At 34.2% G+C, this 19,944-nt stretch overlaps 1 protein-coding gene across 3 annotated transcripts in view; it reads left to right on the top strand.

The window, feature by feature from the left end:
* Positions 1–19,944, top strand: part of KHDRBS2 (KH RNA binding domain containing, signal transduction associated 2) — a 573,339-nt gene that overhangs the window by 197,657 nt on the left and 355,738 nt on the right. For all 3 annotated transcript variants that reach the window (XR_012381941.1, XM_025890538.2, XM_073905157.1), the window contains exon 3: positions 3,761–3,877. Coding sequence is in view for 2 of the 3 variants with exons in the window: in XM_025890538.2 (XP_025746323.1) it covers positions 3,761–3,877 (117 nt within the window). In the remaining variant the exon portion in view is untranslated. The remainder of the gene's footprint in view (positions 1–3,760; positions 3,878–19,944) is intronic.

The following is a 19,944-nucleotide window of genomic DNA, read 5'->3' as shown; positions in this document are numbered from 1 at the left end:
AATAAAACGAGAATGTGCATCTTTACCTTGTTTTTGGTATTATTTTACTATTAAATAAACAATTCTTACGGGTTTTAATAGAAAGCTTCTATTGGGTTAAGGAAGTTTCTTTCATCCTTCAGATGATGTGAGTTTTATAATGATTGAAATTGAATTTTATAAAATTATTTATCTTATTAAATAAAATGTTAGCCTTTTTTTTTTTTGTCCAAATAAAATGTTAACCTCTTTTTCTCCATTGCCAATATGTGAATAATAATTAGGGGTTATAAATCTTAAACTACCCATGTATCTGTGATAAACACAACTCAATCATTATGTGTTTTTTGTATATACAACAGGCCTTGGTTATGCTACTGTTTTGTTAAGTGGGTTTTGTTTCATGAGTGGATTTGTTCTATAAATTCCCTTTTCTGAATTGCTTTTACTATTAAGGATATTAGCCTGCTAACTGAGTAAAGAGATATTTCTCCATTTCTTTCTTGGATAGTCTGCTATTAGCTCACAATCTCAGGAATTTCCTGGGTGAATTTCAAACCTAGCCCCCATACACGGAGGGCAAGAACAGACTGAAGAAAGAGGCAGGCCACTCCAGATTGGTATTTGAAAAGTTTAATAAGCAAGGGAACTTATAGATGAGGCTGTCTTGGGTGACTGCAAAATGAGTAGATCTCAGCACCTGCCCACCAGAATCTTAAGAGTTTATATAAAGACCTTAATAAGGTTCAGTCATGTGTATAGTCCAGATGGTCTCCATAATACATCACTGTTTCTCAACACTGTGTCCTTGAAGTGGCTCCTATTGTGGGATCAGTGGGTAGCACATAAATTCCAAGGACAAGTGAGGGGGTAAAGAGCCTCTGGTTGCCGAAATCCAGGTGGTGGGATCAATCGGCAGTCACATCTTGTCTGTGACTCCTCCAACATCTGCCTAGATTGAAATCATGAAATATTTTCTAAAGGTCTAGTGATATTCCATTGTGCAACTACCTGGGATTGTTAATATTTCTTTGTAGGACATTTCATTATGATATTATTTTTAAAATATCTGTATGTTTTCAACCTTCTAATTTCCCCTCCATTTTTAATTGAAGTCCTATTTACATACTGTGAAATGTACAGGTTTTAGTGTATGACTTGATGAGTTCTGACAAAAATCTACCTATACTTTCAGCAAAATAGAGAACAATTCCACCACCCCAGATGTTTCCTTCATGCCACTTTCCAGCCAGTCCAAACCTGGCCTTCTAGTTTCCACAGGCAACCACTCTTAGGAATTCTAACACCATATATTATTTTGGCCTCTAGAATTTTTTAACGGTGGAATCTAACATGATACACTTTTTGTATCTGGCTTCTTTCACTCAACATAATTGTGAGATACATCCATGCTGTTATGTTAATCAGTGACTAATTCTATTTATGTGTAAACTTATTGATTTTTTTCCCCTTGGAGGGCATTGGCTTATTTCTAGTTAGTGGTGATTGTGAGTAAGGATATTCTTGTACAAGTCATTTTGTAAACATATGCTTTTATATCCCTAGGTTAAATACCTACATAGAATTTCTGGGTCATAGTGGAACTCTATGTTTAACTTTATAAATAACTGTCAATCTTTCCAAGACAGTTGTATCATTTTAAACTGCTAATAGTGGCTGTCTCCTACTTCCAGATCCTCATCAACATTTGGTCTTTTTTTTTGTTTGTTTTAGTAATTCTGATATGTGTGTGTTTAATTATTGACTTGATAAGAGTTTTTTATAGATCTAGATACTAATCATTTTTAAAGTTTTTATTTTAATTCCAGTTAGTTAACATACAGTGTTCTATTTAAGATACTAATCATTTTTTGGATGTATGCACGGGGAGTATATTCTCCCAGATAATTCCTAAGAAATTATCTATTTAATTTCTTAATGGTTTTTGGATCAGCCAAAGTTTGAGTGAGTGCTGTTTGCTTACTATTAATCAGGCTTCCCCAGTTTAAATTTGCAAGGGCATTCTTGTATGCTTTCTAACTAGCATTCTTACCATTTTAGTTTTTATGTTCAGATCTATGATAGATCTCAAAATAAAGTTTGCCTAAATGTGAGGTAGGACAGAAAACGTTTCTTAGTGTTTGTTTTGTTATGGGTTTTTGTTTGTTTGTTGCATATGAATGTCCAATTGTTCTAGCTTTATTTCCAAAAAAGTTTTGCAATTTCAAATTGCATCAAATATTGCTGATGCACTTTTGTTGAAAATCAATTTACCTTCTAAGTGTATAGTCTTTCTGAACGTTATACTGTTCCATTTATCTATTTGCCTATAGGTACAGCAGTCCACACTTCAGTACAATATTAAATAAATGTGGTGAGAGCAGACATCCTTGAATTTATCCTAGATTTAGGGGAAAAGCAATTTGTCTTTAACCATTCAATATGGTGTATTATTACTACAGGACTATAGATTTAAAAATATTTATAGAAAACCTCTGATTTAGAAAGCAGTAACTTAATTTTATTTATCTTTGTTTTTCACTTACCCAACACAGCTTTTGGTGCATTCTAAGGCCCTTGTATTTTTTTTAAAGATTTTATTTATTTATTTGAGAGAGAGAATGAGAGATAGAGAGCATGAGAGGGAAGAGGGTCAGAGGGAGAGGCAGACTCCCTGCTGAGCAGGGAGCCCGATGTGGGACTCGATCCCTGGACTCCAGGATCATGACCTGAGCCGAAGGCAGTCACTTAACCAACTGAGCCACCCAGGTGCCCCAGCCCCTTGTATTTTTTAAATTAATCAGTGAACGATTATCCAAGTCATTCGGTGTGGTAATGTGCCATTCAGTAGCTGACAATATACTCTCATAACTGCTCTTATTTCACCTGTTTTTAACCATGTTTCAGGATGAATAAACAAACTGAAAAACCTCCCTTAATTTCCCATTTAGAGAAACTGTTTTGTATATACGTGGTATCAGTAGTGTTTTAAAGTTTTCTGTATATGTGATCACATCTTTTATTTGCTGATCCTTAGAACAGCTCTTTAACATAGAGAATGTAAGATTGAAGAATAATTGAATTGTTTATGCCTAATCGTGAAATTTGGAATAGAATGTTATAGGCACAGATAATACTTAACAAAAATGAACATTAAATTTTATTTTAAAAATCTATTTAAGGGGCACCTGGGTGGCTCAGTTGGTTAAGCATCTACTGTGGCTCAGGTCATGATCCTGGGGTGCTGGGATCCAGCCCCACGTCAGGCTCCCTGCTCAGCAGGGGAGTCTGCTTCTCCCTCTCCCTCCCCCTGCTCATGCTCTCTCTCTCTCTTTCTCTCGCTCACTCTGTCTTTCAAAGATAAATAAATAAAATCTTAAAAATCTATTTAAAATATTAACCTTTGCAATTTTGAAGGTGCATAGTCTAAAATAATTTTTTTTCAATAATCTGGAGAGAAAAAGCCTTTAGAAATTTTGTAAACCATAGTTCTCCCTAATTTCTTTCTTATAAGTGATCTATTTATTTGATTATGTAAGTACTATAAATGACATAGTCAACATATTATTGATTTTGGCAATCCTTTAGAAAAGGCCTCCTTTTTAAAATGGATCCTAGATTAAAGGTCTGAAATGGTTTCGTGTGTGTGTCTGTGTGTGTGAATGGCGTAACTCTCTTCTGCATGGTAAAGTTTGAAAAGCCCATAACCCATCATTTATTTTTGGTGCAAATTATTATTTTTTCCACTTTAAAACAGAATTCTCTTGATTTTGTTTCCTAGTTCAATTTTGTGGGGAAATTGCTTGGACCAAGAGGAAATTCCTTGAAGAGACTACAGGAAGAAACAGGTGCTAAAATGTCTATCCTGGGCAAAGGATCAATGAGAGATAAAGCAAAGGTACTGAACTTTGAATTTGATTTTTAACACATACAGGGCCAAACTTACACCCAGGGCCAAATTTACAAGCACATCTGCACTGTTCTTCCATTGTTTCCTACGATCTTCACCTTCTGGACCACCTTGTTGCACTCTCAGTCAATTCCTCTATTTTCATAAAAATCAATTACCCTTCTCCCCCCCGCCCCCCCCACCAGAGCATGTGATTCCACATCTTTATTCTTTTTGGTCCTTTGTGTAGGTTGTTGCGAAATCTCCTTACTTTTTCTGTGTCCTCCGTAAGATGTTTCTATATGTCTATGCTCATTTTCTTTAATTCCCTGTCTGGATCCCTTTTCTCTCTTCAGCTGTGTCATCTAATCACATCCATTGTATCATTCTCTCTTTTTATCTCTATGCTCCATTTCACTCTGATCCTCTCACCCCAAGCAATTTCAAATACTTATCTGCAAATCTTAGAGAATTCCACTTATTTTCTGAAATGTTTCTGTCATGTTAAACAATTCACCTGACCCCGAAAGAACAAATAAGCTAAGAAATATATGAACTTTGATGTTTGAAATGATTTATTTCACATCTGAACTACATCATTTTCCCATTTTATAAAGTGATAGCAATTTTCTCTGTGTTAAAATTCATTGTTTTGGAAAAATAACAACCATTTATAGAGATTTATTCATAAAGGATCTTTTGTAATTCATTGAGAAAGGGTGGATGTATTAAGGTACTTATTATTTGACCAGGCCATGCTTTTCTGATTTGAATTATTACCATGGAAAATAAAATGTTCAAACTGTTATTTCTGACTATGGGAATTACTTAGGAAAATTGTTTAGGTGTTCTCTCTTTTAACTATTAATGTGAAATCTTGAAGAAAATTATAGTAGGAAATGTCACCAAACAGATATCTCATGTCTTACACTGTACACTTCATACTGGTTTTTTTTTTTTTTTTAATCTTCACACCTTTTTAAGATTTAGATCAGGCATCATCTCCCCAATGGGGCTTTTCTGAAACTCCTTTGATAGGCTAAATCCTCTCATCACTTAACATATTTTGTTGAAATTTTCTGTTTCTCTCATTAAACTGTACACTCCTACCAGCCAGAGAAATAAAGTAGTCAGCTTCACATATCAGAGCATTTGTATAGGCACGCCATACTTTTCAAAGCAAATGGGTGTTTATTGTTTATTCCCATATACTTGGATTTTTTTTTTTCCTGTCCACAGAGCTTTACATTAGATTTCTTTTTCCCTGTGAGCATGTTAGGAACCAGCATAAGTATTTGCAAATCTAGTTGGAAGTAAATTTAGTTCTATTAAGTTTCCATTAGGTTTAATTTACTGATATTAGCTGTTACTTAAAATCCAGTGTCTCATTGATTAGTTTTTGGGTAATCAATCAGGTTTGTCCATCCTTCAAACATTTTTATTGTTCCTTTACAAAATGAAAGAAGATGAAAACATATAATAATAATGTATTGCACTATAAACTATGTTTTATAGACTCTGAATAAGACCTTAACTGCCAAGGGTGGTGGGCACACAGCTGAAATAAAACCACAGACACGGATATGCAAAAATTTACCTTAGGAAACACTTGATTAAAATAAAAATAAATCCTTGGTAAAATATTGATCACTGTGCTGCTATTTTACCTCTCTGCAACATTATCTGGTCAGGAAGGAAGATTTTATATGTGATTTTGTTCTTCTAACAAATAAATAAAACTTATCTGATTCTTCAGTGGAAGTATATACATGTGTATGTATTTAAACAGCCACACAAGAATATATTCATGCATTAATTGCAGAAGTATTTATTGCTGTGTCACACTGTGTGTCATCTGTAATTCTAGTCCATGGTAATGGATATGACAAAAATTTTTCTCCTCCTAGAGTTTACAATCCAATGGGAGAGACAGACAATAAATAAGTGAATAAACACATTTTAATAATTCTTATGCATTAAAATAATACAGATTGTTTTTCTGTGTTGGCTCTGCTATTAAGATGCTACACAATGTATGTCTTAAACTTGATCTTTGTTTCATGATAGAAAGGAGATATTTGGATAGCTAACTAAATCAGGATGAAATAACTATGCAAAAACATTTCTTACAGATCCGCTATGTGCTCAACTGTAGATTACATATTATGTTATGTAGAAAATAAGTATTAGACAGGAGTCAAGCCCTCACAAAACTTTTAATTTAATTAAACATCCTGATCTGTTTAACACTTTCTTTAAAAAAAAAGTTAAGAAAGTATCCATCATTGAATTAGAAGGTGGAAAGAGTGACATTCTCATTTAATTTTATTTTTACAAATGTAAGAAGACTACTTCATCCTTCGAAAAGCACAAAGTTTTAAGATTTGTTATAGGATCATTATAAAATTGCATGATATAGAAAATAGTTCTAGTGGTTTGGTGTAGTAAGATTCTAACAAGTTCAATGTTTTTATTTGTTTTATTTTGGTTTTGGTGGGCTTGGGGGAAACATTCCCTTTCTTTTAGCTACACCTAGCCAATAACTCTGTGAGCAGAGAGGGAAAACAAAAACCAAAACAAAATGAGATGTGGTAATATCCAAAGTAATACCAGTAGCAAAATTCTACCTTATATTCAATATTTTATTCCCATACTGGTCAGATCACTGAATATGTGAACTCACATTTTACCAAGAACTATCCAGGAATGCTTAAACAGAAGCTAACTTTTAAATGGTGATGATAAAGATATTCTTACAGAAAATTAGAAAGTAATATATACAGTATGTCTGCAATATTTCAAAATATCTCAGGAAATTAACTGGCAGTTCAGAAATTTCTTTGAAGTCTGAATCCCTCATACACCATATGGCTAGCCAGTTCTAAATAACCACGCAGCTGCCGGCTTCTCTAGCAGTTGCTGCTTCTTCTTCTCCTTTTTTTTTTTTTTTCCCCTAGCAGTTGCTTCTGAGCAATCTTCAGGGGTAACTTACTGTAGCTTCAGATAGAGTGTTGCTATTTTTAGTGATGCTGATGGCAGAGATGGGTGAGGGAGAACAGAGGAAGCAGTGGTCTGCAGGCTTATCTTTGAAAAGAGTGAGGGACAAACATATTATCTTCGAGAAAAAAGGTTTGAGAGGTTAGAGAAGATCAGACAAAAGCTGAACACACCCAGATAAGAGTGAGGTAACAGGCCTCAAAGCAAATTTCTTGCCTACCTCCATTGTCCTTAAATGGAAATCACAAATAGACATGTTGCAAATAAATTATGTTGTAATGAAAGGTGTTCTGGCATTTCTATTAATAAGCTTGGTTGAAATTATGGAATGCAGTCTTAAAACATGCTGGTGATTTTATGTTAAAAGTAAAGTGCTGTTTGGTGGAGTTTTATTTGAAAATGTGTGATAATTCTCTAGGCAAGCCTTTCTCTCTTTGATGTGCTAATATCATGTGCAGTTTCTATTTTATAATATATCTTCTGTATTTGGTGATGGCTACTTAGTAAATCCTTTCTGATTTCATGGCAATTTGATTTTCATCAACAATACAATCAACTGAAAACCTTCAAAGTGCTGCTGCTGCCTGTTGGGTGTGAACCCCACACCAATCATCCTTCTCTCATTTGGCTTCTGGGCTATGCCTCACATCAAACAGCACCGTTAGTCTCTCAAATCCTGCTTGTCAGTCAGGCTGGGATCGGTTAGGTAGACTCCTGTTCCAACTTTTTAATATCCCCAACAACAAAGCAATTTGTAATCCCATAAAACCAAGAGCCCAGACGCTCTGATTTTAATTTTAGCTGTGCCCCTAATACACTGCACCATAGATCAGCAATGTTTCTTCTCTGTTTTGCTCTGCAGGAGAGAATGCTTAGTCCATCGTTACTTCCAAACAGAGATAGAGGAATAAGCATTCTTCTTTTTTTTTTAAGATTTTATTTATTTATTGGACAGAGAGAGAGAGCACAAGCAGGGGGAGCAACAGACAGAGGGAGAGGGAGAAGCAGGCTCCTTGCTGAGCAGGGAGCCCAATGCGGGGCTCAATCCCAGGACCCTAGGATCATGACCTGAGCTGAAGGCAGACGCTTAACCGACTGAACCACCTAGGCGCCCCTGAATACACTTTATTCTTTGCTCAAGTATCACTTGAGTTTGTGAAGGACAAAGAGTAGATGAGAAATTACAGATAGGTGGGAATAAATTTGATTTATTCACTGCATTCTTCTGTTTCTTGGATCTGAACATTGAGAAATTAGAGTAACAGACTGAACGGTCCCACCTGAAGGGTAGGGGAACAATGCACTGCAAATAAGTGTTTTGTGAGAACGCAAGGAAACTAGTTTCAATGGTGAACCAACACAAGGGTATCTCATCCTATGATATATTTGAACTCCAAGTGACCAAACAACAAAAATAGTCAGGTTTGAGTTGAAGAGTGATATATATCATGATACTAGTGCGAAATAATTTCTTACATTAACAACTTCAACCCTTTTATGTACAGTTTGTCATTCACTATAGTGGATGACAAAGAATGAAAAAGAAAAAAGTACCGTAAACCTGTCCAGGCTCAGTTCTTCATAAGCTTCAATGATAGAGCATGAGGTGACAATGTTTTGTATGTTGTGAATCAAAGTTACGTATTACTTTAAATCATTACTTTCCTCTAGTCTGATTTTATTTACAATTAGACAAATTTATTTTAATTTTTGTAATTAAAGCCTGCTGTTTGAAAACTTCCAAGGACCTAATGTCTTGGCCATAAACCAAGGATACTATACAAAAAATATGTATAACTTTTAAAGTTACTAGTATAATAGCTTTTCCTTCATTGCCACTCGTCAGTCATTATTTGACCCGCACCCTTGTTTCCTGTAAGAAGTGAAATGTGGGAATCACAGAATCAAGATCTCTCACACCACATTGCAGGAAATTTTTATTTATTAAGCTATTAAAAATAGAATGTATGAACACAGAGACATTTCTAGACATTTTACATTTTATAAACCAGAATTGTAATAGTGTATTTCTTTTCTGCCACTGAGAAATTCTATCCCTTTTTGTCCTGAGATGTACTGTCCACCTCAAAATATTGCAACCCAAATTCAAATGAGATATCTCCAGTATCGAAAGGGCCTGAGGATGTCTTAGAAATATTTTAAATTCCACATTCTGTGGTAGTTTTAAAGATGGCTGCAAATTCTTTGACATTTCTTTTAGAGAAAGATGAGTAGGGTCTAATGCTCTTCCTCCTGAATCTGGATAGTTTTAGTGACTCGCTAGTAAGAGAAAGACTGCAGTGGAGTTGTCACCTCAGGATTTCTGAGGGTAGGTGGGAAGACACAGTGTAGCTTCTGCCTCATTTACAAGAATACTATCTCTTTTTGGAGCTCTAAACTGCCTTGCAAGGACTCTGACAATCTTAAGGCTGCCCCCTACCTCCCCCTGTGAGGAAGCCGGAGTTATATGGAGAGGGAGGTCTTGTATACGTACCAGTGGGAAATCCCAGTGGAGCCCCGCCTTTGAGTCATCCCAGGCTAGGCATTACAACTGCAAGTAAAGAATTTGCCAAATGATATCAGCCTCTAGCCGTTTGAGTGATCACAGGCTGTTTGAGTCCTACTATCTGCAACCCCAGACTCTGGGAGCAAAACAAATTATCCTCACTGTGCACTGTCTAAATGCCTCACCTACAGAATCCATGGACATAATCATAATAACAACATGTTTGTTATTTTAAGCAACTCAGTTTGGCATGGTTATTTATCTAACATTAGACGACTGGAACACATTCCTACAATTTTATTTGTAAAATGCAGAGATTCTCAACATTGTGAGCCATTTTCCGAATACTGGATGTGTTCTCTTCTTGTGTTTCTACTGCCCTCTGATGGCAATTACTAAAGCCTGAAAAATTCTGGGGTTTTGTGGAGGTTTGTGTATTTGGTGTTTTGATTTTTTTGTTACATACTTGCACCTAATTTTGAAGTATATGCCAAAGTTCTATCTCAAAGTTGCCAGTAAAGGAAAAGGCTTCCAAGAAAGACAATTCAAAGATTTCCAGAACGTTTAACTTAAAAAGTATCAGGCTAGTCATAAGGCTGGTCTAGGCCTTTGTACCTTCAAACGTCTGCTTTAATAACATGAGACTCAAGGTTAATTGGGTAGGTAATTCTAATTTCTCTGTAAGGCTTCCTAATTTTATTACACTCTGACAAAGCGAGTACTCCAGCATTTTATCAGGGATGTTAGAGAGATCCCAGAAGGGGAGGGAATTGCACCATATGGCAAGTATTGCCCTAAACCAAGATTGGGACAGTTTTCTTTCTTAGTCTTTCTTTTTGACCAAGTCAGATGGTTGAAGGTTTGTCTTAGCCAAGGAAAGGACCGTATGGCATTTTTCTTCTGAGAACATTAACTGAGCTTGTTGCTTCATCAGTCTTTTCTTACATTTCTTATAGATGTTGGAATTTAGATAAAGGATCAAGTTCTAAAATATACCCCATCAAGATTACCTGCAATCCATTATGGACCCATTGACATTCTTTCTTTCTTTACCAGTTTCCTATGTTAGGGAAGAATTTCTAAGTAGAATCCTAAGGTGATTCAATTTACTGATACACATTTACATATTATTAATGTATTTTATATTATTTAGTGCTACATATATGCTTAGTTGGCCTCTCTCAATATATATTTTTAAGTATTAATATTTGCTTTGCTTTTTTCAATTGGACCCAATCTTTGTTTTGCCCATACATTGCAAATTCCAGTAGACTCATGAATAACCAAAGCAAAGTAATAGGCCCGTATGAATAGACAATGAATATTTTGGGTCAATAGAATAGGTCAAATAAATACATGGATCCAATACACCCATATGAATATATCATTGCCCTAAAAGGAGAATTGGATAATAGAAAGAAAAATTCTTAATAACTTGATTTTGCTCATTGTAAAAAATAATACATTTTTAGTTTTATGGATAATTTTAATCTCAAACCAAGTAAGAAGGGTTATCTAAAAATTTTTTAAAAAAATAATATTTAAACTCCTAGAAAAGCCTTTGATAAAAAGGGTATTACTTACACATTTTTAGAAAGATGATGTTAAATGTTTGTTTTAAGCCATGTTCTCTGAAGAGAAACTTGGACTATGTGTTCTAGCACAGCTTGCGGAATTTGGAGATACAGTTAAGAGGATAATGGGCCCAGAGTGGGAATGTTAAAGAGAAAAATTCTGCACTTTACTCAAGTGCACTATCAGCACTAATTCAGATTCTGAATTTCATTAGTTGCAGTGATGTTTTTGACTTTGTATTGTTTTCTCTTTATTGTTTTTTTTTAATTTCACAATTCATTCAAAAGTTGAATAGTACTCTAGTTTTCTCAGTCATAAATATCTGAGTCATTCTTAGTTGAGTAGTGTTGTCATGAATACTTGAAAATTTGTTTGAGCTTTTGACATCCCTTGATAAAAAGTAAAGAGCTCTGTTTTCTGGTTATCGTTCATGATGCTACACAGAGCCCAAAGAAAGACAAAGTAGTCAAACTCCTTAGTCTAATGGATAATATTACTGAGTTCACTTTTGCTTTCTGTGTATACTGGTTCACCAAAAGTAAAATCAAAAAGACGGAGAAAAATGAAAAACCCAAGACACAAATGAAATTTTATATATTTTGCTATAAACACAATCAGTTGCACCATTTGACTTTTAGCAGCTGGGACAAAGTTTTGTATACTTCCAGGGATGCCATTCACAAGGCATTCTTTGTGAACTGCGCCCCTAATTGTCTGATAATATTTGTCACCAGCACTGAGCCTAATTACAGGAGTAAGCTTACCAAATGTCAATACAGAAAACACTTCCATCTGTGTTTTTCTGACTATCTGCAAAGATATTTTTTGTTTTGTATATTTTTTTGTGCAAACCACATTTGTTTTAATTTTGGTAATAGTAACATTTAAATTTTTTTTTGCTTTTTGAGGTCAGGGTTTTGAGATAAACTGTGAATGTATGCCAGTATTCTGCATGTGGTTTACCCCAGAAAAGGCATACCTAACATATAGGTATATAATTGCTAACATCTACAATTCTAGCATCACTGTGGGGTTAAAAAAACAGGCGGGTGGGGAGCCAGCAAAATGTAGCGATTCATTTAGAGAATTTGCAATGTCTCCACAAGCTTTCATGTTCACATTTTTAAGCTTATTATGCCCTGTATTTGCTGCTTCCTCTTTCTCAACAGTAGGCTGTTTTCTCTTTTTTGTATGTTTTGACAAAATTTTTTATTTCAATTATTTGGCACTTTTAGGGAATGTTTTTCCCAGTCGTTCTTAATTTTCTTCCTTTCACCTGTCTACCTTAAAAAAATTTTAAAGCTAAAATAATTTAAAATCAAAAAATTTTCCAGGGTTCAAATGCCAAATAGCTCTCATTTCTATTTCCCTGAACGTTACTAAAAGGTGTGAGAGATATTTATTTCCTCAGCAGCACCACCAATATCATATTTACTAAACTCAAACCAAGTCAACAGTCACTACTACCAAACCAGGAGCATAAACAATAAAGAATAAAATAGTAAGATCATCGGCTGAACATAATCTACCTTGTGCTGAGTTAATATTTTTAGGATCTCAATTCTATACTATTTTAGGTTAAAAGTGATATCCACATTTTTAAAATAATAATAACAATAACAATCTTAAAGCATGTAGAAATTTTTATTTCGATTATTATTTGTCTTTTTTTCATTTTTTCTTTTCTTTTTTTATAATTATGTTCAATTAGCCATCATTTGTTTTTTTTTAAAGATTTTATTTTATTTATCTGAGAGAGAGAGCTCATGAGCTGGTGGGGGGCAGGGGGGAAGAGAAGCAGACTCACAAATCAATTATATCTAAACTACTCAGTTTTATAGAGGCTAGATTGTGGGACTCAATCCCAACACTCTGGGATCATGACCTGAGCCAAAGACAGATGCTTAATCAACTGGGCCACCCAGGCACCCTGATTATCATTTGTCTTAAGGAAGATTTCATAATATAGATTTTTTTTGAAGGCCTATATAAACAACATTTACTATCTCATTAGTGACTAAATGAGGAAACTTTTACAACTGAAAAGTCTCTCTAGAAGAGGATGAGCAAAATACAAGTCCCAGGCTGACCCCTCAACTTTCCTAAGGCTCATGGTTCAAAAGTACATGTATCCGCAGTGGGGAGCACAGCATCATTCTGGAAGTCCCCAGATAAGACAAAACTATGTTTTGTTGGCAACTCTATATCTTTGGCATAATAATTTGCTGGAACATAATAATTAAACTTGAGTAATCCTTAATATTATGAGGGTGACTGTGGGATTGCCTTAATTTTCACTGAACTGATTGGAGGTATAGCATATGTGCTTCTATATCATGTATGTACACACGCACATATATATTGGCTTGTACAATCTTAGATTTGGCAGAGAAAGTAAAGATGCTAGTTTAATTCATTAATTTTTATAACCAAAATATATTGTTGCCCAAGAGTCAGTAATTTGCTTGAGGTTCCTGGGAAATTACTAGGAAATACTTAATTATTAGAGGTAAAAAAGAAAACATAAAAATGAGGACCAGTTTCATGACAATATCTTGCTTAACTAGCAGATTAATTTCAAGAACCATAACATGGAAAGAAAGAGAGTTTACTAAGTTTTCTCTTAATATTTCTTAAATATTAAGAAATATAAAGAAAACCGATCCAAATTACTTTAAATAACATAAAATTACCTACAGGATATAAAAAATTGAGTTGACCATGATTCTTCATCACCAGCTAGCCTCTATAAACTGAGTAGTTTAGATATAATTGATTTGTGAAAATGTTTTCATCTATCCTCTGTACTGTTTATGTACATGCAGTGCATACCCTGGGTGGATGAAAAAGGGCAAGGAAGCACCCTGTGCTCAGAGTGCCTGAGTTAGCAGCCTTTATGTTGGGGTTTAACAGCTGTCTGCGTTTGGTGATAACTCATGCAGGGAAGTGAGGTAATCACTTTGCAAGTCTCGTCCCATCCTCAGGGGAAGAGTAGAACCACCATGGGCTCTTTTGGGAAATCTTCCTGTCTTAAGAGCCCAGAGTTTCCTTTTTAGGAGGAAAGAGTTTTTCTCACTCCTTCATCCCTCTATAGTTTTATAGGTGAGAAAATTGATCACAGTATATTTAGCTGCACGTGTAATACCTTCTTCCACATTGCTATGAACTCTTGTTAAGATTATAAGCCAAAAATGTCATTTTAGTGCACATATTTTTCCTTTAACCATTGTTTTTGTTTTGTTTTGTTTTTTAAATCACCAGGCCTGGATCATATTTTTTTGCCTTGCTTTTATTAGGATATAATTTACATACGTGGAAATCTATCACTTTTAAGTGTACAAATGTATATATAGTCATGTTTGTGTCATTACCATCAAGATAAAGAGTATGTTTGTCACACCAGAAATTTCCTTTGGGCCTTGCTTCACACCCTGGTCCCGGGAGACCACTGGTCTGCTCTCTTTTACCATCCTTTACTTTTTCCTAGAATTTTATAAATTGATTTATACAACATATAGGCTTGCTCCTGAGTTGTTTCACTTAAGATAATGCTTTTGAGGATTATCCATGTTGTTGCATGTATCAGTAGTTTGTTCTTTTACATCACTGAGAAATTTTCCATTGTGTGACTATACCAAAACTTGTTTATCCATTTATTTTATGATAATTTAGATAGACTATTATGAACAAGGTTGCTCTGAAGATTCATATACGTCTTTGTATGGAGATATGGTTTCACAATAGAGAATCTGGGAATATTTCATTGAAAGTTAAAGCACTGGGACATTTCTTTTTTTTCTTCTTTTCTTTTTAAAGATTTTATTTATTTATTTGACAGAGAGAGACAGCTAGAGAGGGAACACAAGCAGGGGCAGTGGGAGAGGGAGAAGCAGTCTCCTGGCTGAGCAGGAAGCCCGATGCAGGGCTCGATCCCAGGACCCTGAGATCATGACCTGAGCGAAGGCAGACGCTTAACGACTGAGCCACCCAGCCACCCCTAGGAAATTTCTATAATCTTTTTCATTAATATATTTATCACAGGACTATATATTTTTTAGAAAGAAAGATGTACTCCGAAAGTGTTGTTTATATATTTACTCTCTGATTTTTGGTATGGTTTACTTGATTTTCGTAACATCTATTATTTCCATGAAAGACTATTATTTTATTAGTTATTCATTTTTCATTCTGCAAATAATCATTTCTAAATTAAGGTTTGGGAGAATTTTTTTTTTCAGCAGTGCCCTAAATTAGGATACCAGAGTTCAGATGCAAACTGGAGATTCTGATTCCCTAGTCAGAGATGAGATTTGTTAGATAAATGAAACCATCTGCATCAATTTAAATAGTTCTACCAAATTGATTCATGAAGTGTCTAATATTTCCATGTAATTATCAGTGGCATTTTCAAATCTCTATAACTGAGAGGAAAATTTAACCTTCTCTGAAGAATTGCACACTCTAGGGTTGATACTTTAGAAAATTATATTGTTCTAAGGGAATACTCACCAAAGAATTACATCAGACTGAACAGATGCTGCAAGATCCCTGTATTATTGCTGGAACACTGGAGTGGTGATATTAAAAGTCTTCATCTCCTCCCTCGCATCTGATGTTAAAACAGATTTCCCATTTCTCAGCTCTGACAGTTTAGTGGTGAATCTCTTGTGGCTGTTCCAAAAAAATTCTGCTTTCTCTTCTTTTCTTCTCTACTGTAAAATTAAACTCTAGTCATTAAGTTCAATGTGTATCTTTTTGTTGGGACTCTAAGGAGTCTTCTCCTCTAAGGGAAGATGGAGGGCTTATTTCAAAAGATAATATCTCTTTTTCTCTCACTCAAAGAATTTTATTTTTTAGTAAAGAATTTTATATCTGCATATGCATTTTCACTTTAAAATAAATAAATGTGCAAAATCTATATATAATATTAATGGAATTTTATCTATAATTATAACTATCCATAAATATAAATGTTATAATCCATGAGTTTCACATCATATCTCATATAATTGCTTTACTAGGGGAAATCTTAGAGAGTGATTTATTATGAAAATCCACAAGTCTGTTAATGTGCCATACTCCTGTTTTATCTTTGCTGCTTAGATTTCTGACCTTCTTCTCCTTTGTGCTGCATTAGTAGTACTGAATGCAGATGAACCACCCAGCTATTTTATGTTATAGAGGATAGACATACTTAGATAATTAATCTGGAGAATGTTGTCGTTCATGGCCTATTGCATGGGAGTTACAAATTAATTTCTAAAACTAGCTATGTTTCCTCATGTTAGATATTCATAAATTTTTTAGACATTGTAGTAGATGATGTGTAGTTTACTCGGAAAATGTTGATACATTTTGTGAAACAGTTTCATAGGAAGGATGTTAGATAAATCAGGCATGTTTTGTAAATTATTTGAAGGTTTTCTTCAGTGCTATCCATCATCCACATTAAAAAACAGACAAAAAACAAAACAAAAACTCCTCTTCCCCAAATGTGAAGTAATAAATGTCAATTGGTCATATTAAAGTTGACAAAAAGTTTTATTGCTATCCCAAATATTTTATTTTACTTGTTAACTAAAACTTAGTTATGATTTTTTTTACATTTTTAACATTATTAAATTATGTGCTATCAAAAATATGATTTGGATAATTATTATATAAAATTTCTAAAATATAAGGCATCCCATACTTAGTGGAATTTTACTGTAATTGTTGACCATGGCTGACTTTTTGGAGGATTGTTAACTCTTTAGTTTAAGGATATAATTTCCCAAAATCCACCTGTGCATAAAATGTTACCATTTTTATTGTTTGTCCAAATAATTTAACAGAATTCTAGTTGTAGGTTGGAGCAAGTAGCTTCAAGATACAAGAGAAAAATTAAAATTATGACTTCTTAATCTTGGTTATCTTGAAGACATGTGTTATTACCCTAAAGCGGAGGGTCTTGTGAATTATCCCATGTGTTGACAAGCAAATTTTCACATTCTGCCAAATTGATTAGTTAAGGTTGAACATTTATTTATTTTATTTATTTTTACTTTTTAATTTTTTTTTTGTTTCGAGTTTTTAAATTCCAGATAACATATAGTGTAATATTAGTTCAGAAGCACATTTTGGGGTTCATCACTTATGTATAATACCCAGTGCTCATCACAAGTGCCCTCCTTAATACCATACATAATCATCCATCATTCCCCCACCCACCTCCCTTCTAGCAACCCTCAGTTGAACATTAATTTGTTTAAGCAAGTTATTTACTAATATCTTTAAGAAAACAAGTTGCCAGTAAGCATTACTAGTTTAATGTTGCACATACATACCCATATGCAAGCAAACATGCCCCGATACTTTAAAAAGTACAATAAAAATATATGACTGGAAGCTTTGACAAAAGATATATGGCAAATATAACGTAAATAATATATGTAGAGAGAAAATAAATAAAAACAGTACAAATAAGCTAAAAAAAACAAAATACTCACAAATAAATCAGCATCTATACCAAAACTAAGTGACAGTTATCCTCCACAAACCCCAAAATGAAAGTGGGTAGAGATAAAGCAATGAAAGTTACAAGAGCCTTGTGATATCAGCATTTGTGGGGAGAAAGCAGAAAAAAAGCAATGTGGTGGCTGATGGCACAAGAACAGGAATATCCCCAAGTAACAATATTTTGTCGGGAAAATCTAAGAACCTCGAGATGTGTTTTTATACCTGGATTCATGGGTGAAGTCATTGAGTCCACCACAAGATCTGAAGATACTGGAAAAGTCTAGGTTCTATGAACTCTTGAAATTCTAAGACAGCCACACAATGAGAAGCTGAGGGAAGAACCCCAGACTGAGCAAGGAAGATAAAAAAGGGCAAAATAAATAGAATATTTAAATTAAATGGATCATTGAGCAGAGAAGGCAGATTTCAGAAAGCAAGAGGCTGTATTATTTATCCCTTTGGAAAAGTAACAAAAGAGGGGGTGGTAGTGTTTACTCCACATACTAAACAGTAAAGAAAATCTCTCTTCACTTAAAAATGAGCAACAGAAAAGAATTTTGGCTAAATTTCATAGGAAGCTATTTTAAGAAATATTTGATGAAGCCTCAGAATGAAAATGAAAACAGACATGCACACAAAATAAATAAAACATGTAATCACATATTTAATAGCAAACTAAAAAAAGAAGTGTTGAAATAATATCAAAATTATTTAATTGGGGAAAAGAGAGTTTCATAAAGAGATGACAGGACTGATGAAATAATTATTAATAGATAATTAATTATCTGGATTATAATTAGATAATTATATCTAATATATAGATATATATTATATATTATATATTTCTGGAATCCAGAAATAAAGAGTAAATTAAGAGAAACAAAAGAACAGAATCATCAATAGGATTATCAAATCACTGTGTTGTACACCTGAAACTAACATAACATTTTATGTCAACTATACTTCTAAAAATTTTTTAAAAGAGTAACAAAAGAGCAACTAAAAGCAACTAATAATTTCTTAAATTAAAATGTAAGTGGAGAAGGAGGTGATTAGAATTTTAGGGGGTGATGTATATAGAATGCATACTTCCATATGTACAGTAGGAGTTCTCAAAAAAGAAAACCTAAGCAAAGGAACAAAATAAAAAGCCATAATAGAATAAAATTTTCCTGGAACTAAAAGCGAGATTTGTCACTGCATACAGAAAGTGTTCAACATGTACTTTGGAAAACTGGCCATAAGGTATGAGATATAACCTAATAAAAACAAGTAGACTTAAAAAAAGTCTTTGGGGGCACCTGGGTGGCTCAGTCGTTAAGTGTCTGCCTTCGGTTCAGGTCATGATCTCAGGGTCCTGGGATCGAGCCCTGCATTGGGCTCCCTGCTCAGCGGGAAGCCTGCTTCTCCCTCTCCCACTCCCCTGCTATGTTCCCTCGCTCGCTGTGTCTCTCTCTGTCAAATAAATAAATAATATCTTTAAAAAAAAAAAAGTCTTTGTTCATGAAAGGCAAAAATACTAAGTCACTTATAAGAGGGGAAAAAAATCACACTATCTCAGCAATGGTTTTGCCAGAGATAATCAAGTAACATATATGAGATACTTAAGGAAAGATAATATGAACTAGGAATTTTTATTCAGCCGCACTAACATTTCATACATAAAATGCTTAAATTTTTAGTAACACACAAGAACTAATGAAATATTGTTTTCATAAGTCCTTTCTGAGTAATTTACTACAGAGAACAAATGCAATGGGTATACTGAGTTATCCTTGTGATATATTGCTAAGTAACCAAAGCACAGCCAAGAAAATTATATATACAATTCTATCATTTATATAAGAAATGGGAAATATAAACGTAAGTAGGTAAATGTAAACTTTGAAAGCATCTTGTCATAATAGAAATTAGAAAATCTTTTTATTTCAAGGTTAGGTCTTAGGAGAGAGGTCTTAGGAGCCAACTCGAAATGGCTCCCTCTGTTAAAGACAGAACAATTTGATGGGGCCCCTGGATGGCTCAGATGGTTAGGCTTCTGCCTTCAGCTCAGGTCATGATGCCAGGGTCCTGGGATTGAGCCCCACATCAGGCTCCCTGCTCAGTGGGGAGCCTGCTTCTCCCTCTCCCTCTGCCTGCTGCTTCCCATGCTTGTACACACTCTCTCTGTGTCAAAAATAAATAATATCTTTAAAAAAAAAGGACAATTTTAACATCAATAAGGACAATAATTCTAGGAAATTGAATACATCAAATATTTTTCATTTTGTGATAGAAGCATACAATACCTTCTATGAAAAATACTTGATAGAAAGTTGTATCTGACTTTTATCAAGCCATTAGATAAAACTAAAAATTTATATAAAGCACAGGAGAGGGAGGAACATGTTAAGCACAGAACATTTATATAATAAGCAAAAGCTGAACTGTCACAACACTACAAGGAAAAAAGGAAAAGGGTCTTGGTATCTTCTACAAGAAAAAGATGTGAGGAAGTAAG

The sequence above is a fragment of the Callorhinus ursinus genome, unplaced genomic scaffold, assembly GCF_003265705.2.
Source record: "Callorhinus ursinus isolate GAN/ISIS: 27379988/994484 unplaced genomic scaffold, GSC_fseal_2.0 scaffold22, whole genome shotgun sequence".
In the NCBI taxonomy this organism is placed as follows: Eukaryota; Metazoa; Chordata; class Mammalia; order Carnivora; family Otariidae; genus Callorhinus; species Callorhinus ursinus.
The sequence above is the reverse complement of the archived record's forward strand: the minus strand, read 5'-3'. Positions and strand labels throughout refer to the sequence as shown.